The sequence below is a fragment of the Aythya marila genome (assembly GCF_965140915.1).
Source record: "Aythya marila genome assembly, chromosome: 21".
NCBI classification, from domain to species: Eukaryota; Metazoa; Chordata; class Aves; order Anseriformes; family Anatidae; genus Aythya; species Aythya marila.
In genome coordinates, this window is record NC_139062.1 from 7774050 (window position 1) to 7793577 (window position 19528).

The 19528-nt window shown below is 47.9% G+C and overlaps 1 protein-coding gene across 10 annotated transcripts in view; it reads right to left on the minus strand.

The window, feature by feature from the left end:
- Nucleotides 1-19528, minus strand: part of EIF4G3 (eukaryotic translation initiation factor 4 gamma 3) — a 153109-nt gene that overhangs the window by 104964 nt on the left and 28617 nt on the right. For all 10 annotated transcript variants that reach the window (XM_082776883.1, XM_082776882.1, XM_082776878.1 and 7 more), the window contains exon 2: nucleotides 2917-2992. In XM_082776883.1, the coding sequence (XP_082633009.1) occupies nucleotides 2917-2992 (76 nt within the window). The remainder of the gene's footprint in view (nucleotides 1-2916; nucleotides 2993-19528) is intronic.

Consider the following 19528-nt stretch of genomic DNA (forward strand, 5'->3'; position numbering starts at 1 on the left):
CCATTCCCAGTTCTGGAGTCCACAGGTTTGGGACCTTAGAGCAGAGGTAGGAATAAGTGCCAAAACTCCCTGCAGCATATGGCGTTAGGAAGCACCAGGAAGGAAGCTGCTTAGAGGAAGAAACCCAAATCTTTGGGTTCAAAAGTAGCTCTTACGATGGAGCATTCTCCATTATTGATGAGGGGAACTTACTACTATGAGGTTAATTCACTGAAACAAGCATTTCTGAGGTTGATTTGCTTTAAAGCAATTCTACTGCTGGATTTCAAGAGAAAAAAGAAAAGAAACCACAAAAACCCTACCCGGTACCAGAATTTCCTACATTATACTATAAAAAAAATAAATGAAGATAATAGCTCACAAGATAAGGTGTTTTTCTTTCTAGCATCAGTACAATTTCATTGAAAAAGAGGTGCTACCAACATTTTGTTGGGAGTTTTGAGCATCTCCGAGTTCTCAGACACTGCATCTGACAAACCTCACCTGGCCTGCTCCTCCCCGCTGCCCTCTGCCCTCCAGGTAAACGTGCTCCTCTGATAGTATTTCAGGGGATATTACTGGGGCATATAGCAAAAGCCTTGAGATTTTCCATTCCCATTTTTTGGCAAGCAGCACAGTTTTGGAAAAAAGAGCTCATGAATTGGAGTGAGGTCCTGGTACTACATACACATGGAAGGGAAATCTACATAGGCACAGAAAGGATAACTGAATTACTTCTCTTTTTTATCTGCCTAAAAATAGGCAGTTTTGTCTGTGGGCTGCCCTTATCTTCAATGGCTCATCCTCCCACCCCATGCACAATAAACGAAACAGGCAAGAAGAGCACCGGGTCAGCCCAGAGTCACAGCGTGGCACCGGGCACCAGACGGGCTCCGAAGGCAGCAGTGCACTGCCAAATCCACGTGCTGACAACTGCACAGAAACCACACGTGGTGACCAAGCCAATAAAACGTGGAAGTGAAAAAGCGTTTCTGGGTATAGAAGGTGCTGCCCATGCATCCCTCCGTGTTACGTGACTTTTGTGACATGCCATGTACACACATAAATTCAACTGAAAATAACCGATGTTGCAAACCCAGACTTGAAATTCATGACAGTGTTACTCGTGAAATCAAATGCAGAGAGCTGTGATGAATGAATTTCTTGAATACCTCTGACCATGTGCCTCCCTCCAGCCTAATTCAGCTTTTCTAGGACTTACTCGAGATTTGCAACCTGCCAAGGGCTGCAAATAAAAGCTCAAACGGAACCTAGCTGCGAAATTTCTCTTCTTTCCCTAAAACAGGGAATTTTCTTTCAACCTTGTGTTTTCTTAAAGCATAAACCAAGATATTCCCAGCCCTGGCTTCTATTCTTGTAGCGTATTTTTCCACGCTGAAAAGCTATTTTAGGTCATTCTTCACAGTTACTTTTATATTTTACATCAATTTAAATTTTTACAGTCATATTTTCCCACAGGCAACTGTATTATATCTTCACAGAGGAAAGAACTGAAAAAATATATCTTTTTTCCCCAAAATGGGATTCAGATATTTTTAAGTGGTTTTTAAGTGTTGTGTGGGGTATATAGAGGATAATACAGAGCGATTTATTACCAGCGTTTGCACATTTATGGCCTGTGCTTTCAGCTGTTTCACACACATTACGCACACGCACAGGCGCGCGGGTTTGGTTCTGGTATTGAGCACAGAGTGCCTGCGAGGGGCTAGCCAAGACCAAAAAGCAGGCAGCAGCTCGAGCCTGCTGGAGAGGTCACAAACCTCAGATCCGGGAACCCTCCTCTGAGCTGCACCCGACCTTTCCTGCTCACCTGCGGGGAAACGCGGTGCTGGCAGCGCCCGAACCGAGCAGCCCCGAGCCCTCTGCCGCAGCTGCTGCCCCTGAGCCCTGAGGAGCTCGGCTTGGCCTGCGGGATGTGGCAGGCAGATTGCAGAGGCCAGCACCGAGCTCGTCCCTGCAGCCCGAAGAGGAGAGGGCCAAAGGTCCTCACGGAGGACCCAGAGCCGAGAACCCCTCGCTGGTCACTGAGAACGAGGGGAAGGAGAAAGCCGTGTGCGGCAGCTTATGTTTTTCTGTAAGCAGCTTATGTTAACCACACGGAACACAGGGAGTTTCTCGCATCTACAGCTTTTCTTCCTGTTTTCCAAATAATTAAAAGAGCAGCTTAAAAGTGTTTTTTTGGCATTAAAAATATTTGCAGTATCCCACCAGAAAAGCAAAACACTACTTTCCCATGGCCGTGCTGATTTAGCAAAGCTTATAAATAACACCGGGCTTCCAGCTATTACCATTTGAAAAAAAAGAAATGAATAAAAGGAAAATGGTATCATATGCTCACAAATAAACATCACTACATTTCTAAGCTAAATTTCCTCGATAATCAAGCTTTACAAACAAACACGTAGGACAGTTAGCCAAAAGCACCCATCCCAGATATTGTCTACTATCAAAACATTCCTTTCTCTGTGTAACTTTAAATGGAACATTTAATGTGAAAAACAAATCTCTTCTTGATTGTTTTTCTGATAAGATACTCCTAGAAACGTGCAGCCACTACCACATTCCAACACGACAGTCTTCGAGAAGCAGGAGGCAGAGAAGATGGAGCCAACAGGCTGAAAACATATCCAGCAACATTTTCATTCAAATGCAACTCAGTTTAGGCAACCTCACCCTTATATCTGCTTAATAAAACTAGACACTTAACAGAGAAGGAATGGACCCCAAAATCCTAAAGATACTTTATTTTCCTACTGACATGCAAGAAAAATGGTCCTTGTCCACCATCATTTATTTTAGAAGGTGAAAAAATGTGTTGTTTTTTTTTTTTTAAATACATATAATTCTGTTGTGTTTGGAAAGCACGCTGCCTACCAAAGCGGCAGGAGGCAGCCAGGACCCCACGCAGATACTCACAGTGCTGTACACAGCGGAGACGGTCGGAGTGAAGATCCGTTCCTCGAGGGGCTGCTGAACAGGACCTCGGGGGATTCTGCAACACAGCACGTTAAGGAAAGCAACTGCGGAGGAAGGGGCGCGTTTCGGGAGACACACACAGGGAACCTGCCGTTTGTCACAGCACCCGGGCACCTTCCGCACTCAGGCAGACACCCAACCCCCCCCCCAGCACTCACACACAGCCAGGCAGCCACAAGCCCTCAGCCCTGCCCGGAGAGGACGGGTGTCCACAGGACAGATGTCACCGACAACCAGAGCGAGAGCCGCCGCAAGCAAACGAATCGTCGAACAATCTACAAAGCCTCGGTCCTGTCAAGAGAAACCCCCACCTCCGGTTGGTTGGGGTTTATTTATTTTTTTTGTAGTGTTTATTTATTTATTTATTTATTCTTTTTTGAAAGAGTAAGGGGAAAAAAAAAACAAACCTGCAAACCCTCCACATTCAGTGAGGCAAACCCTGCTGACCAGCACAGCATTTTCTGACAAAGGCACAGCCTGTTTTGCTAACCGTGCTGGAATTGTGCTATAATTGTTTCCTTGTTTGCCTCTCTTCAACCATCAACTTCTTTCCTCACCCACCCACCAAAACTGCTTCTAAAAGGGGTTTTCAAGTAGATTTTGAGTTTTGATGTTATGTAAAGGCAAATTGCAGTTGTTTTCTCAAATTGGAAAGGTATTGTGGGAATCCAGGAAAAAAATAAGGGAAAACAACTATTTAACAAACAAAAAACCTAGAATCCACTTTAATTGTGGAATAAAACAAATAAGGGGATGCAAGTATATAAAAAAAGCCTCCTAACCTAGCTAACACCTTGAGGCCTTAGGTCCAGCAGATGTTTACTCAATAACAGACACTCACTGTCACAAGAAAGCCACACTCAACTATCCAACAAGTGTTCCAGTAAAAGCCATATCAGATTTCACTTTTTTTCTTGTTTACATTTTATACATGAAGCCTCCTGGAAAATGCAAACAGTCTGATTGAATAGATTTCTTGCACACAAGCCAGAAATCACATGTCAGTATAACGGTGGATGCTCAAGTGTTATAGCCCTTACGTTTCCCACTTCTTTCTTTCTCAAAGGGGGAAGAAAAAAAAAAACAAACCATAATTGTTGAGTTCAGATAAAATGAGAAAAAATGCATATTAGTTAGATTTTCAAGCTAATCTTCCAGGTTGTCTTGCAGGAGTCCTCCCCGCAAACACTGCTGCCCAAAAAAAGCTCCCCACAAACACTGCTGCCCAAACCTCTGCAGGGAACAACACTACAGCAGCAGCAGCGACACTGCCAGTGCTGACAAGGCTCGATGGTGTGTGAGGCATCAAAATCCCACCTGCTCGCCTCCTTAAAACGCATGAAATCTTAAGGCTGAAGGCTGGACTGTTTGGGTGTGAGCTGCTCTGCAGTTGTCAGCCATTTGCAGCACTCCCCAGCCAAGTCTCCTCCTCTTAGAGCAGAGCTAAGGCAGCACAGGAACAGCTACCAGAACTCCCTATTTCACTGCTGAATGCATCTCGATAAAGGCCAGCCCTCAATAAGCATGCTGAAAAATTTTGTTTTAAAGACATCCTAATTTTGTTACATGTTAATTTAACATTCCAACGGCAGGTGAGATGAAAAGCCTGCGTTATAGGATTACGCACAGAAAAGGCAGCCTTCTGACCTCCACAGCCCTTTTGCACGTTAAGTAGTGTCCCCGTTAAAGCCCGGCAGATGTAAAACAGCACGCCCACGGCCAGCACCGGACTGAGAGAACAAGAGAGAAGAATCTGGCACTGCTGGTTCCCAAGGCAGTGCTCAGCCTACATCTCTTTTTTTTTTAATGAGTGCAAGAATTTATTTGCAGTGTCTGAGGCTTCTCTTCAATTTGCAGACTTGCCAACTCATGCATAAATGGTATCATTTGATGAAATAAAGAGGTTTTATCAAGTGTATTCAGCGTGTGTCTCCTGACTTTACATCCCAGATGCTTTGACTTTGTGAAAACCATGAACCACAGCCATCCCCAGAGAAAACTGTTACTCTTCCTCCCTGCAGCTCCCAGGCATTTGGGGTATGGGAGGGCAAGAGCAGCAAGGAGGCTGCTCACATTTCTCCACCGGCCTCTCCAGAAGGAAGGTTACCAATGTGGGAGCGAAACCTGCCCTTGAACGGGCAGGGCTCAGGGGCACTCACGTGGGCAACGTGAGCTGCTCCTTTCTGCTGAGACGCGACCGCTCACTGCAGCTGGGGGAACGCAGCTTCGTGGCCCTTCGCTGCCTCTGAGCACGGACACGTCGGATCCGATTATCCGCCCCTGCAGACACAAACGGCTCCCACCGATTTCCGTGGGAGCTGCTCTTGCATCACAAGACCGAACGAGCAGGCGCTGCTTAGAATTTAAGCTTCTCGAGTGGAGGATGAATAATACTTTGAGTTACTATTTACACGGAGAACTACACAGTGCTTTATGGACAGTAACAAAATTACATGCAAAATCCTGACTCCTGTGAGAAGACAGAAAGATCTGTCACAGGCTTAAACGGAGACGACGCGCCACTTCTAGCCTCCACCCCAAAGACCTTACACTCACTGCTGATTCAAGGAAAGCTTTGGGAGAGGGAGGTTAGAAACCCACCACCAGACACAACAAGCCAAAGCAACGAAGGAACACCTCTGATCAGAGCCCAGCCTGTGACCCAGGAACTTGCTGGCCCCTGAGTGAGCCTGAGCAGCCCCAGCCAGGCTCTCCCCAGGGCCATGATGCCTAAAGGGCGATGTGAGAGCATGAAGAGGGGGCGCTGGGGAGACGCCAGCTCCACAAAGACATTAGAAACAGATACTAGCTTGCACCATGCTCTGCCTAGGAAGAACTATTAAAGTAGCAATTAAAAATACAAATACTGTTTGTTATTTATAGAAATGTCCTGTCTGCCAGGCTGAGCTTCTTTCTAGATTGACACTGGACAAGGAGGAAGAGCCACGGAGCTCCTGCTGACAGGTCCACGTGTCCCACTGCAGGGTGCAGAACAAAAACCCACAACTTTTCCGTGCCCCAGCTGTTGCCATACCCAGCATAACTGCAAACCACCTTCTGATAAAGGCAGAGGCATGGCTTTAAACTGCTGCCCTTTTGTCACATCTGAGATTTCCCATCTGGAGGCAGTTCTGATAACTAACTGAGCAATGCCTACTTCAAAAGGGATCGTTCCCGAGTTTGGAAAACCTGTTTCATCCTCAAGAAGGCTGGGATTTATTTTCTTATTTTAGAACTTATATAAGCCAGGGGAAAATAATCTTCCTTGAGCAGAGTAACCTCGCTTTTTGCACCCAGGAAGAGAGCTGCCCTGCAGAGTGAGCAAGTTAGATGAATTTTCATAGTTTGGAGAGCCATTTAAGATCACTTCTGGAAGGTGCTGATTCTCAACAGATTGAAAAAAGACCTCTAAGTCCTGTTGGTAAAGGACTCGACCTGGACACAAGACCAACAGGGACAAAAATGCCTTAAGTTCCACTAAGCCTTAATGAGACACGATGGGTGGAGAAAGCGATTATTTCCAGCACCTAACCTCTGGCACCTACAGACACACACTCTGCAGACAGCTGGGCGAGACCAGCTTCCCTGCAAGCCTCCAGAACAGCGCTGCGGCCCCGGGGCAGCTGTGGCCACCTTCCCTCCCCTTCAGGGGCTGCATCCCGGGGGCACTCACTGACAGTTACTGTCCTGGAACCTTTTCAGGAGAAACAAGCCAGAGGAGCTGCACCGATCATGAGCAGATTTGTGCTAATGAGGCTGGGTTTTGGTTGTTGGCTTTTTTTTTTTTTTTCTTCTCAGAGAAGTGGGTTAAGAGGGACAGCATGGGAGCCTCTGCCATGGGATGTGAATGGGTCACAGCAGGCAGGTGGGAAGTGAAGCCTCATCCAGCAGCAGTCACATCCACACCTACGTGCAGCTTTGGAGGCAGGAAATCATGCTCTGGAGACACCCATCTTCTTTCACTACCACCCCCTTCACCACAGCCAAGACCCCCTCCATCCTGCTACGCCATGCAACCCATGTGGACTCTGTCCCCCCGCTGCCCCCATCAGTGCAGTCAAGTCGAGGCGTTAAGGTATCACTCAGCCTGGCTCCCTGCTGCAGAGCTTAAATAACCACGGCACAAATAAAACAGGAATATGTTGAATAATTCAGGCAGCTCTTTCATGTTACTATTCTGGCACAGTCAGATCCAATTCAGGAGGATCCTGCGCCTTCCCTCCTCCTCTTCCCCCCCCAGATCCTTGCCACCCACGTCACCCTCTTCAGCTGCTCCAATTCAACTATTTGTGCAGCCGTACTCTACGCCGCATCTCCAGAACGATCTGCTTCACACCAGGAGGGTGGGATGGGGGTTGTGGAACAGCAAAGCCAAACCCAAACCTCACGCCGTTCTCATGGATCCGTTACTGCAGGGAGCAAAGGCAAGGCTGGCGACAAAGCAGGCGAGCAGGAGAGCTGAAAAGCAGGCGGATGAGAAGGGGGAACCTCTTCAGCCACATCTGCAACGGGCAGGTTAGTGCAGCAGAACTACAGCCTCTGCCTCTTGTGCTTTTGCCAGGCTGAGCGACCCTCTACAGCTCTCCCTCCTCCGTCAGCATCGCGCCAGAGTCAGAAGGGCGCCAGGCAGCAGTTAGCTCCGGCTCTGCATTCTCTTCGTTGCTGGACAGGGCTCATTACCTCATGAAATACATACATGTATGAAAATCCACTCAAGTCAGGCACTTCTGGCAGATTCACGAAGGCAGGCACAGATGCAGTAGGAGTTCCACCTAGTCCCCATCTGGCTGCAGCAGTGATTACAAACTGGAGAATTTCAGGAGCTATTAAAGACCCAGTGGGAGAAGGCAGGCAAAAGATCGTAATGCCATTTGGAAACGAAGCGGAATTCTTCTTGAAACCAAAAGTCTCCGTAAAAGGAGGATGGTATCTTTTAATTAGGCTGCCAGAACCACACGCTGAGGACAGTGAGAACGTGCAGCTTCTCTGTAAGACGATTAAAAACCCCCAGCAGAAGTGCCTGTCAGCTGGAGCATGCAGAGACACCGACAAATGCACAGCACTTCACCAAGAGTCAGCAGGAATTTCTTGCAGAAATCTCTCCCTTGTATAACACTCGTCTACTTGCTCTAGTAACGCCGCAAAACCAAAATACTGCAAGATTTTGTGCACTTCTACATTTAGGCAATGAACATCCTGAAAACAGGGAACAAGGTACAGAACAGGCTTTCACGAGTTTCTCTGCTCCGCTGGTCTTCCTAAGACCAAAAGGGAGGAGGGGGGAACAACACTATTCTGTTTTTTCTCCAAAATAGATTCATTTTCCCTCAAATGGTGCTTCTCACCTAGCCTCATTTTCAGCAGCCAATAGCCATGTTATCCTTAGCATTCACTGACAGCCTCTTCCCTCGCTTCCAGCTTACTGTTAGAAGCACACATCTTCTCACATGAATAAAAATATCTGCAAGGGCCCAAGGGCACGTATGCAAACACGTACACAAAAACATTCCAGAACTAATGACTTTTATCCTCATGTAGAAGCAGGGCAAGTCTTCCACCCGCTCCCCCCAGGGTTACACAACCCCGCTGCGTGTTCCCGCCTGCACCAAAACCGTGCGTTAAGCAACTGAAAAAGCCAAGATAAAGCTATCGAGCGAGATTACGGAAGGGCAAGAAACCACATCAAATTCAAGCCTTCAGCACTTCTTTCAGCATTTTGGTACAAGGAATTTATAAAAAATCCTCCATTCAGGGAGATATTCAGACAGCACGGAGCTGGTAAGGGGCCGCAGCTCTCTCCTGTCTCCCCTTCTCTATTTAAGGTTCAGCTGAAAGGCTGGAGGGGAACATGCCGGCAGCAGATGCACCCAGTTCCGCGGGTTCAGAAACCGTGTGCCTAACTTAAAAGGTGAACAGGGAAAGCAGCAGCTGGCTGGCACATCCTCAGCATCCCCTCCTTGGCTCCCTGCCTCCCCCCGGAGCAGGGTGAGGCCTTTTGGGGGGCACGCTCCCCCTTACCTGCTGTGAGCTTGGCTCGGGGCTGCCTCTGCCAGACGCACTGCCTCCTGCTGACACGGCCCTGCTGCTGGGGTCCCTCTGCTCTGGCACTGCACGCTCTGGAGACGAGCAGGAGCCAGCCTCACGCTCTGCTCAGTGAGCTTACACAGCGCAAAATCAAAGCGGGCTAGCGTCTTGAGAAAGCAAGCGTAAGCTAAAGAGAGAAATTCACCTACTGCACGCTGCATGCAGAAATCCCACAGCCCTGCAATGTTCTGGGATTGCAGAGCTGGGAACCCTTCGATGCTCCCTGTCGGAAGGAGAATTAAATCACAGCGCAAGCTCCTCAGTTAGGAAATCTTGCAAATCATTTCTCTCCACTTTCTGCTCCAAAGTAACTGCTTGCTACACCCAGACGCAGCAACAGGCACCACCACAAACACGTTTGTTTAGTGAGTACTTCATGAATCAATTTTCCCTTCAAAATAAATTCCTCTCCTGACTGGCTGCCTTTCAGAAGCCAAGGAAAGGAAACCCAGTAAGAGCCACTACAGCCTTTGAAAACAACAAGCCCTACCAAGCGACGTGTCACATGTTAAGCACAGAGCAAAAAATGCTGATCAAAACAGTGCCACCCGCCCTCTCTGCAATGAAACTCTTCTTACAATCAAACAGACTTCATCCAAGGAAAAGCCAAGTTGCAACACAAACAATTCTAAACTTTGGAAAAGCCAGGATCACTGCTGCCCGTGCAACCACAATTCAATCCCCTGTGTATATGCAGAATCAAACTCTTAATTCCCCAAGCACACGCTGGTTTTCCCCTGCTGTCCCGGCCTTCCTCACTCCTCCAGCTGTCTTACAGAAATCTAGCACCTTATACACGTCATAGCCACGCAGCCTTACTAATAAGAAGTGTCAGACAATTAATACCACAAAAATCAAAGCCAGCCACGGTTCAACTACCCTGGGAAATGTTTAAAGGCTTAGGAAGAACCCAATGAATGCTCAGCCTCTCGTAATCCTTCCACTGCTTGCATCCAGTGGCACTTCCAGCCCTGAGAAACGCAGGCTGCCGGGCATGCAACAGCCCCTGCCTTGCCCAGATCTTGTGCTGCGGTGGATGTGGGCTTTGTTTGTCTGGCTGGGAGTTTTTCTGTTAGCACATTCCTACTGGGGGGACCACGTCCATCAGTCAAAACGCCAGAAGAAGTCTTCATGTTCAAGCAGTGGTTGTATTCTAGTTTCCTTAGATGGCTTCAGCTTGTCTTGCGCAATGCGATTAGATGTCAAAATAAAGCATGATTCAGAGCACTGAGTGTATCACAGGTCAGAACAGGAGGATCGTTGTTTCAGTATTTTGCGTTTACTGTTATTTTAGTGGGGAAGAACAGAAGTAACTTTTTTTCTGGCATGTGCACCCAGAAATATGGTCAAAAGTTAAGAGATACAGATGAAGAATTCCTTAAAAAGCCTTGTCATCTTTACACCAATCCTTAATTTCAACATTAAGAACATATTAGTGACTAGTTAAATGCCTTAAAAAAATAAAAGAAAGATGTTTGTAAAATGGAAGCAGCAGGGTTTATGGTGGGGACACTGCCTAAAATTACTGAGCTCTGTAATGGAACATCATAATGACCCTATTCTTGTAAATAGATGCAAACCATACATCCACCGCCCTCTGTAATTACTTATAGTCAGAAGGATTTGAAGGCAAAAGCCATTATTAAGCTTGTTTCAACATTTTATGGCCTAATATAAAGATTCTTACTGCAACATGTGGAGTCGATGTTCACAACTGAATTGCGATTTGTCAAACATATAAATTTTAAGTGGATCAACGAAGTGTTTGTGTAAACTACCTTTTTAATCCATCATGTTATTTTGTGTATTAAACAGTAATACCAACATCTCTTTAAGTTTTCATTTATGAACTATTTTATACTTGCAATAAATGCCTTAAATAAGCATGTCTTTCGCTTTTGTAACAGAAACATACCTACATAAATATTGTTTATGCTTCGCACAGTCTCACCGGCTCCTTTATGAGCTGCAATTGCCTCCTCTGAAATGACTGACTGCAGGACTCTCCTCGTTCCCCGGCCGCGCTATCTGACGATAACGGGAAGCGATAAGGCTCCTCTGTCCCTCTTCAAAGCACCATCTCCCCAGCTGTGTCCACAACCAAGCACTGCAAGCAATGAGGCTGTTGTTCCTTACCCCAGATTACGCCACACTCTCAGTGAATGCCCTCCCTTTCAGCAGAACTTTTCTTGAAATTCATCTTAAGCTTTTTACTTAATTACATATCATTAATCTCAGTACTTGCTTTCAAATAATCCCAAACACTTCCTCTCCCTTCTGCCTGCCACATGTCACCCGATCCGGGCTTACACTGAACTGAACAGAACAGGGCAACAGCGAGGGGGTTCAAAAGGAGCGGGGCACACAGATCCCCAGGAACCGTGACGGCCGTCAGAAGACAAGTTTCCCAAGGTTCCTCTGAAAATTACAGCTTGAAAAGAAAACGTGACCTTCAAAGGCCTCCTGAGAGGCGCGATCTCCCTTTCCTTCTCCTGGCGTTGCCACTGCTCCTCGAGCTATTTGGATTTCTCCTCTGCTTCTTTGGCAGGTTAACACCAAGCGCTGCCCCGACTGCGAGGTGCTGGCAGCCCCGGCCAAGGAACGACCGCACGCGAGGCTCGAAGGAGGCGCTTCCTGCTGCCGACCCCTGCAGCAGCCCCATTGGAGTGCGTGATCTATTTATACCCAGGCACATCTTCGCGTCCTCCAACTTATGTGCTCTTTTAAATACCCATTCCACAAAATCTCTCTTCCCAAATTCTTTCTTCCTACGCGCGCCTATGCCGCACCGTGCCTCTCGCTCACCTCCCTACCACTTGCAGGCAATACGTCGCGCTGTATTTTTTGCACTAGCAATGCCTTCGCAACCCTTTTAATACCAAGGCAGGAATCTGAGATCCTACTTCCCATCTGGCTGATCATTCATGATGATGAATGACATCAAGCCTTTCGTCAATCTATGATGCAGCCCAGGCAACACCGCCGTGGAACACAGCGCTTGGCTGCTTAGCACCACCATTCCTTTCAGCCTGCGGTCCACGTGGGATTGGTCTCATAGCAAAGCCCAACAGGAACGCTCAAGTGAGGCTAGGGGTAAGATAACAGCAAAAAAAAACAACAAAAAAAAAACAACAAAAAAAAAAAAAAAACACCTTTGTTGCAAATTAACTGTGCTTCCAGGATCTCATTCACTCCACAATGCTTTCAAATAAAAATTGGCAATATTAAGAGCACCAGCTGTAGGCAGCTGCAATAGTTACACCTGCAGACAAGCACCTAATTATCTGGAGCTCATTACTTTCAGGCTCAGGTTTGCATCTCTAAATTAAAAAGAAATGGAGACAGCTCACCAGCACGTAAATCATCCGTAGACCTCACCTCACCCTGATGCATTTCATTCAGCCTGCAAGCCATCAGGAGGGAGTTATCAGGGGAGCTGTCAGCCAATGTACCAGATCAGTGCAAATGTGACAAAAACCCCATCAATTACTTTGTCCAATACAAGCGCGTTTCTAAGGGCAACTTGATTTTGTTACTTAATCTCCGTCTTTTTCAACTGCAACCCATGCGCTGAAGTAAATCGCTTATTTTGACCTGGACAGTGTGTTTGGGGTAGAAGAAAACACCTCTAAGCCCTGTTAATCCTGCTCGGCCTTCCTTTAAGTGTGGTGTTTGGGGGGACGGGGCTGGAAGCAGTGGGTGACACGAGCAGCGTGCCTGAGTATTTGTGCAACCACGAACTTTGCCCTGTGCCCATTCTTACTGAAGCATCTGCAATAAGATTTTTCAAAGCACACCCTGAATAAGGCCACATCTATGTTTGGACCAAACTGCAAAACACTGGTTTAAAAGCGGTGCCACAAAGCCACCCCGCATCACATCTGTGCCAGGTCAGGCGACACAAGGTGAGCAGAGGGCCAGAAAGCAGCTTGTGCTCACACATGGAAACCATCACTAGCTGACTTGCTCTGAAGTATTTGTGTAATGGTATACTTTCCTCCATAAAACAACAGCCACTGCCATTTTTTTCTTAATTCATATTTTATTTTTACAATATATGGACCTTTCTAAGAGATGGAAAAGTCAATAGATTTCATCAGCTCCTTTCAGCTGGAAAGTCATGGTATTGCCTCTCCAGAGAGGCAACGGCATCGTGGGGAATGTGCCGATGTAGCCTTAAAATTCCATTTAATTTTAGGAGTGTTATTTATGACTGTGCATGTCCATGTTAATTATAACCCCCATTATGCTGCAGAAAGCAGGCTACGCTCAGGAACACGGCGCAGCCCCATTAGTCTTAGCAGTCCTACCCTGCTTGGCCCACGCCCCTATGGCTCACAGCAACTGCTCCCGATCCTCCAGCTGCAATCCAAGCTAAGTCTCACACAGAAACCAAAATATTACAGTGGGAGAAATGTTCAACAGGAGCTCAGTGACAAGCATGAAACTGGTCGAGCTCCAGAGGCTCTTCCGTACAGTACAGAGGACAACTGAGGGCCGCTATCCCAGGGAGAGAGGCCTGATGGAGCCTGTCCTCCAAAATACACCCACAGAGACCAGAAGCAGAGATGTATTACACTCAAGCAGCTCTGAACAGCCGAGCATCAAAACCCAGGCCCAACCATCCCAATGAGGCAATGCCAGGAAGCCTGCACCTTGCAAACTGGGCACTGCTGCTTAATATTACATGAAATTACTACAGAGCTTATTTGCCATGTGTGCGGGGCTGTGTGACTCCACACAATTATTATGAAGCTTTCTGGTGCTTCTTGTTCAGTTACAGACATGGCTCTTCACATCTGCATACTAAAGGCAAACCTGGATTTTTGCTCATCATCTAAAGAGGATGTACACTAGGACATCACTACCTTATTTCTTACATTTACGAACTGATAGATCCACGCAGTCATAACTTTGAGTACATTTATGAGCATCCTACAGCATGACCATGCACCTTTACAGCTGATTCATACAAAGATGAAACTGGGAGGAGCACCCACACCTCCCCAGCACTGGTTTGGCAGGAATGGTACACCACCAGCAACCAACCACGTGGCTGGTGGAAAATCACATCAAATCTGATGAGGATCACGGGACCTGGGGTAAACGTGCATCACCCTACTACCAGAAATGGGGTGACGTGCCCAGGGAACCCATTCCCAGCTGGCTGTGAAGCCAGCCACCTGCAAAAGGTCAGGTCAAGAAACAGAGAGAAAATGCTCAAAGAAAACCTCTGAGGTTAGCAGAAGACAACGAAGGTAAGGAAATCCCAGCTTTTAGTTGTCCTCTGAATGACACAGCATTTCCGTATCTGAACTCTCAATACTCACTCTCTAACACTCTCAGACTTTTTGTCTTTTGAAATCCAAATGCAGCCCTAGGTTCCTTTCAGGGAAGGAATCAATTCTGAAAAACAGCAACTCAGGTGGCTGGATGCAGTCAGAGCTATTTCAAGCGAGCTGCCAACCTGGAAGAGAGGACAGACAAGACTCTGCTCGAGGCTCCTTGGGGGAAAGGAAGTCACAGATAGCATCTACCAGAAGTCAGGTGGCATCAAAGGAAATGAGCGTGCAATCTAAACAGCAGGTGCCTGCAGGCAGAAGGACACCAGGCCACGAGAGGTAGCACTAAGCTGCCATCCAGCAGCAGCGCTGCCCCACGAGGTGCTCCTGGCCTCCCTCACGGCCTCGCTGCCGCTTGCCCGGTGCCATTGCAAGCACGATCACAATAAAATGACCCTTTTCTTCCCGACTTCATGTACCACCTGAGTGCTAGCATAAATGAATGAGCTACCGGATGGGACCAGGCAGGAAGACAGGAACGGGGAGGTTGCACCACAAAATGCTTCTGCTGCAGCTTCCCTCGGTGTATCCCTAACACACGATGAAAGCCGTGGGGACGTGTCCGCTCCGGAGGCAGCTGCTGGAGCCAACTTCAACATAACACAGTGACCCTAAATGTTATTATGACTCTAAGCCTCTGTACAAAACATTTTCTCCAGATGCTTTTTTCCCTTTCACTCCCAAATGAGAATGTAAGCAGATCCCTTGAAAGAAATCATTTTCCTATAAAAATGGTAATAGTTTAAGCTTTCAATAACCAAATTCACAGCACGACAGAGTTTTGCAAATCATAAATGCCTTGGAAGATTTATTCAAACAATGAAGGTTCAGGGGGCTAGAAAAGAAAGAGAAACAAGGTGAAGTACTGCTGAGTTACACCACGCGTAACACTCTGACTTTAGGTCACGAGAGAGCTTCATTGAGACATCAACCAGAGAAAACAAAGATGCTCCAGGCATTGTGAATGCAGCTCACGCCGTGCAGCTCAGGAGACAGGGCGCTGAGCTGGGAGGCGTTAGCTTTGGCTCCCGCTGAGCTGCGAGGTGACTGCAGGTAAGACAGCCAAGACAATTGTGTGGGTTGTCAAGTGGATGCTCAGGGCTGAAGCCGTTGTAGTGTCAGCTCACTTGGTTTGGAGCGCTAGGAATGAGGAGATCGCAGCAACCTAGTGGTAGTAACAAAGAGCTTTATGATTTTCGTGCTCCACTACAGAAAAGCCGTCTTTCATCTGCACTCATCACCTTAGGAGGCTGCCCGTGCTAACTGGCAGCATTGACCACATCAACTAACAACCTGGAAGCTATAAATGGAGATATAAAACAACAAAAAAAATTAAAAAATCACCCAAATTAGGTAAGTAATAGACATTTTGTTGACCAGAGGCAGTCATTTTTCTCCCAAAACTCTCCTTTCAGTTTGGCAGCATCTACTACATCACCTCCTGTGCTCTAAAATGGTCCAAACATCTGCACATTCTCACGAAGACAGCCAGTTTCCTACCCCCAGTGCTGCAGGGTCAGCAGTTTATGGATTAGCTACTTCTTGGGATGTGTTACTGTCCAAACAGGAGAAGCCTTCAAGATTTCTGATCAAGAGGCTCTTCCAGACATCCTCACACTGAAGTAATTAGCATTTTAGTGGCAGTTCACAAGTCAAAATAACTCAGCTGCTTCTTCTAATTAGAAGATTTTATGCAGCTATTACACCCCTGCTATTCTCAAAAATGAGGCACAGCTCGAAAGTTTCTGTCACCCAAACACTGATCTCTGTGGCCCTGACACAAACAAAACCGCTGTTGGTGTCAGCCTGCAGGCTGCCTGCCACTCACCTCTGGAAATGCTCCAGAACAAGACCACTTAATGCATCCCTTCTCGTTATTACAACAAAACAGAAAACAAAACAAAAACAAAGCCAAGCTCAAGCAAAACATCAGCTCCTGCTGACAATAACGAAGCTCAGGGTAGCAAGCAGATTTACTGCACAAGCGACTGAAGTTCATGGCTCTTGCTGTTCCACATGGCTCCTGCAGCACACATCCTTGCACCTCCACCACGTCGCTGGGTGGGGACCTGCTGCCAGCCCGACACAAAGTCCTGGTCCTACATCCAGCAGTTTCTCCACCAGCTCTTGTGGGGTGCACAGGCAGGGGAGAAAAAAAAGAAAAAAGACTTCAAAGAGCCTTGAGATTATAGTTTAAAAGTCGATTTACCCCTGCCTCTCCACCTCCACTGGAGCGTCACTTGGAAACCTTCTGGCAGCACTGTTAATTGGAGTTGCAAAAGGGAACAACTGCAGGTCACAGAGTACACGCAGCGCCCCTAGGAGAACCGAGGGCACCTGCCACCACGAGGACGGGACCACGTGCCACAGGATCCCCGGCCCAGCCCAGCCGCGCCTCTGCCACCTCCCTTCCACAAGGGCCAACGATCACGATCACGTCGCTGCTTGGTGACCCAGCTCTGCCCAGTAGTTCTACAGAAAGTTGTTTTTTTTTTTTGGCTGGCTGGAATAATTGGTCAATTTAAATTGTGAGCCTAGTTAAATTGCCAGATTTTCGCAGGCCCATTACACCCAGCCCTGAGCAGCGAGCAGGAAGGCAGCCCCGTGGAGGCAGAAAGCAGAGCCACCCTCAGCTGCAGCTCACGGGTGCTTCTGCCTCATCCCACCGCGGAACCGCGGCCTCTGGATGAAGGGAGCAGCGCCGGGCAGCAAGGCACGGAGGCTGAATTCAGTGTTTGTAAGCTCTGTGTTTTCATCTACAAAACATGAAGCAAAGCACAGCGTTAAGAATACCACAAAACCTCCCCAACAATTACTAAGAGATAAGAGAAACCACTACAGCCAACGAAGCACTTGCCTTCACCTATGACATCCAAAAATTGATGTTTTGAAACAGAAGCCTGCGCCTGTCTCAGCTGAAGCAGAACACTCTGCCTCGCCCAGTGGCTCTTCCTCTTCTGCATTCAAGTAGAGGAACCAGGTACGGCACAAAGTTCAGCTGCGTACGTACCATGCTCCTCAATGCTTTCTCCTCTGTACCTGCACCTCTGCCAAACTGCTGCAGCCTGTGTCAGGTCCAGGCGAAACGGCCCTGAGGGGTCAAAATAAATTCTGCAAGCTGTGAGACAGAAAGAGAGAAAGGAAAGCAACAGGCATGTTCACACCAGCTGAAGTAACAAGAAGCTCTGTGATCCTCTAAGATTATTTCTGTCCCTTCACTCAAGCCAGCAGGTAAAATCTCCAGAGGTAAATCTCCAGAAGGAAGCGTAGTAGGACAACACAGCTTAGTCTTGAGAGGGACAGTCTGCTAGGTGGCATAAATTCCACGGTCAACAAAACCCAGGCAAGTCAGAAGAAAGGTTTATTGGGCCTGAAGGAAAAGAGGTCCTGCATAAACAATGATCAGGAGCCCTGGGAGATGCAAGTCTGTAGTGCCAACAAAGTGGACTAGAAATTATTTCAGGGTGCTCATTTACGGACCAAATGGGCACAAATGAACGGCAGAACCCACGCAGACCACATGAGCTTCACAGCAATGTGAGCCAGCAAGCTCCAGGACGGATGTACAAAATTTATCGTGTATTTGCCACAGAAAAACTAAAAGGAAACATGCGGGAAGAGTGACACCTGACCTGAGAACAGGTCTCCCATGGCTTCTCTTACCCACCACGAGAGTTGTTTCTTTGGCACTCTCTGATTTGACGTCTTACAGCTCCTTAGTTAGCAATTCATCTCGGTGCCACCAGTTCCACAACACAGCGAATCCCTCAGGAGATGTTTCACATACCAGCTCGAGCATGCCAGCTCTTGCCCACCTGCTGGAAACACGCTTTGGCGAGGGCACGCCGCCACCACCAGCAGCGCCCTTCGCTCACAGGATGCCCTGCAGACACGATCCCAACCCAAATCCAAGAGCACCTCCCGACAAAGACTCCCCTTGCCTCTTCCCAATCCTGACTGCCCACAGGCGGGCCGAGCACCGATCTGTGCTCAGGGTCAGGCTGCTTCTCCCCAGCCCCCTGACCAAAGGTGTGTCTATCGACGCTGCGTGCACTAAAACCCTGGCAGTGGCATGCAGCTGCTTCAATGCGGCTGCACAGGACGCATTTGGAGGCCAGCTCGAGAGCTCCAACGTGAGCCAAGGTTACCCACGGGCGGGTTGTGCTCACAGCTTATCTGCCGAGCTGCAGGCGGCTGTGCCTAGGAATGCGAAATTGTCCATTTTCTGGTGGGAGGATTAAGTGCGCTGGGAAAGGAGACCAAAATCACCTGTATTAGCATTGGGAAAGGGAGCAAAGACAGACCACAGACAAGGTTTAGCTTGGTGCTGATGAATTAATGTAGCTCTCCCCACTCTGTTTAGTGCAGTGGTGGCTAAAGCATTTATAGGAATGTGATACCGACGCAGCACTGAGCCCTGATTTATATACAGGGCACACTTCTAATGGACAGGACATCTAAAAGGCAACAGTCAAAGGGGAAAAAAATAAAATCAAGGTACCTACTACTGAAATATAGGGGACTGGTTTTCGAACAACAAATCTGCCTTTCCCAACTGGCGCAAGGAGCCACGGGGCACAGGGCTCTACGTAGGCTGTTGCCTCCAGTCATCGGAGGACTTCAAAGCAGAAGGGAGGGGAGAGGAGGAGACGGCCACCTGCGCCCGGCTGAATCAGGTTCGGTAACAAAAATTCCCAGAGATTTTAATGTAGCGGGCCTGGCGACAGAAGGCTGAAATCCTCACGCTCTCTCATCCCTGCAGAGGTAAAGCAGGAGGCAGCTGTCATTAAGCCATCCTCCACACAAGACTCCTGCCCAGAAGCTGCTGAGCACAGCACCCATGGCCCCTCGCCTGCTAACAACAAGCTCATCTCCACCACAGCCATGGGGAACCTGGACAGGACAGGACTTTCCCAAACCACCCCTAATGCTGGCTGCTACCCAGCTGCCTCCCTCTCGCCGTACAGGTGATTTCACACAGAGGTCCTCGCAGAAGGAAGCGGTGCTGGGACTGGAGATGTCTCTGCAGGTCTCCACCAGCTATTCTAAAAACTCCTTGCTCAGAAAGCTCCAGCGTGTGCTACTTCGGTGCGTGAAGTTATCTGGCACAGCTTGAGAAATAGTAA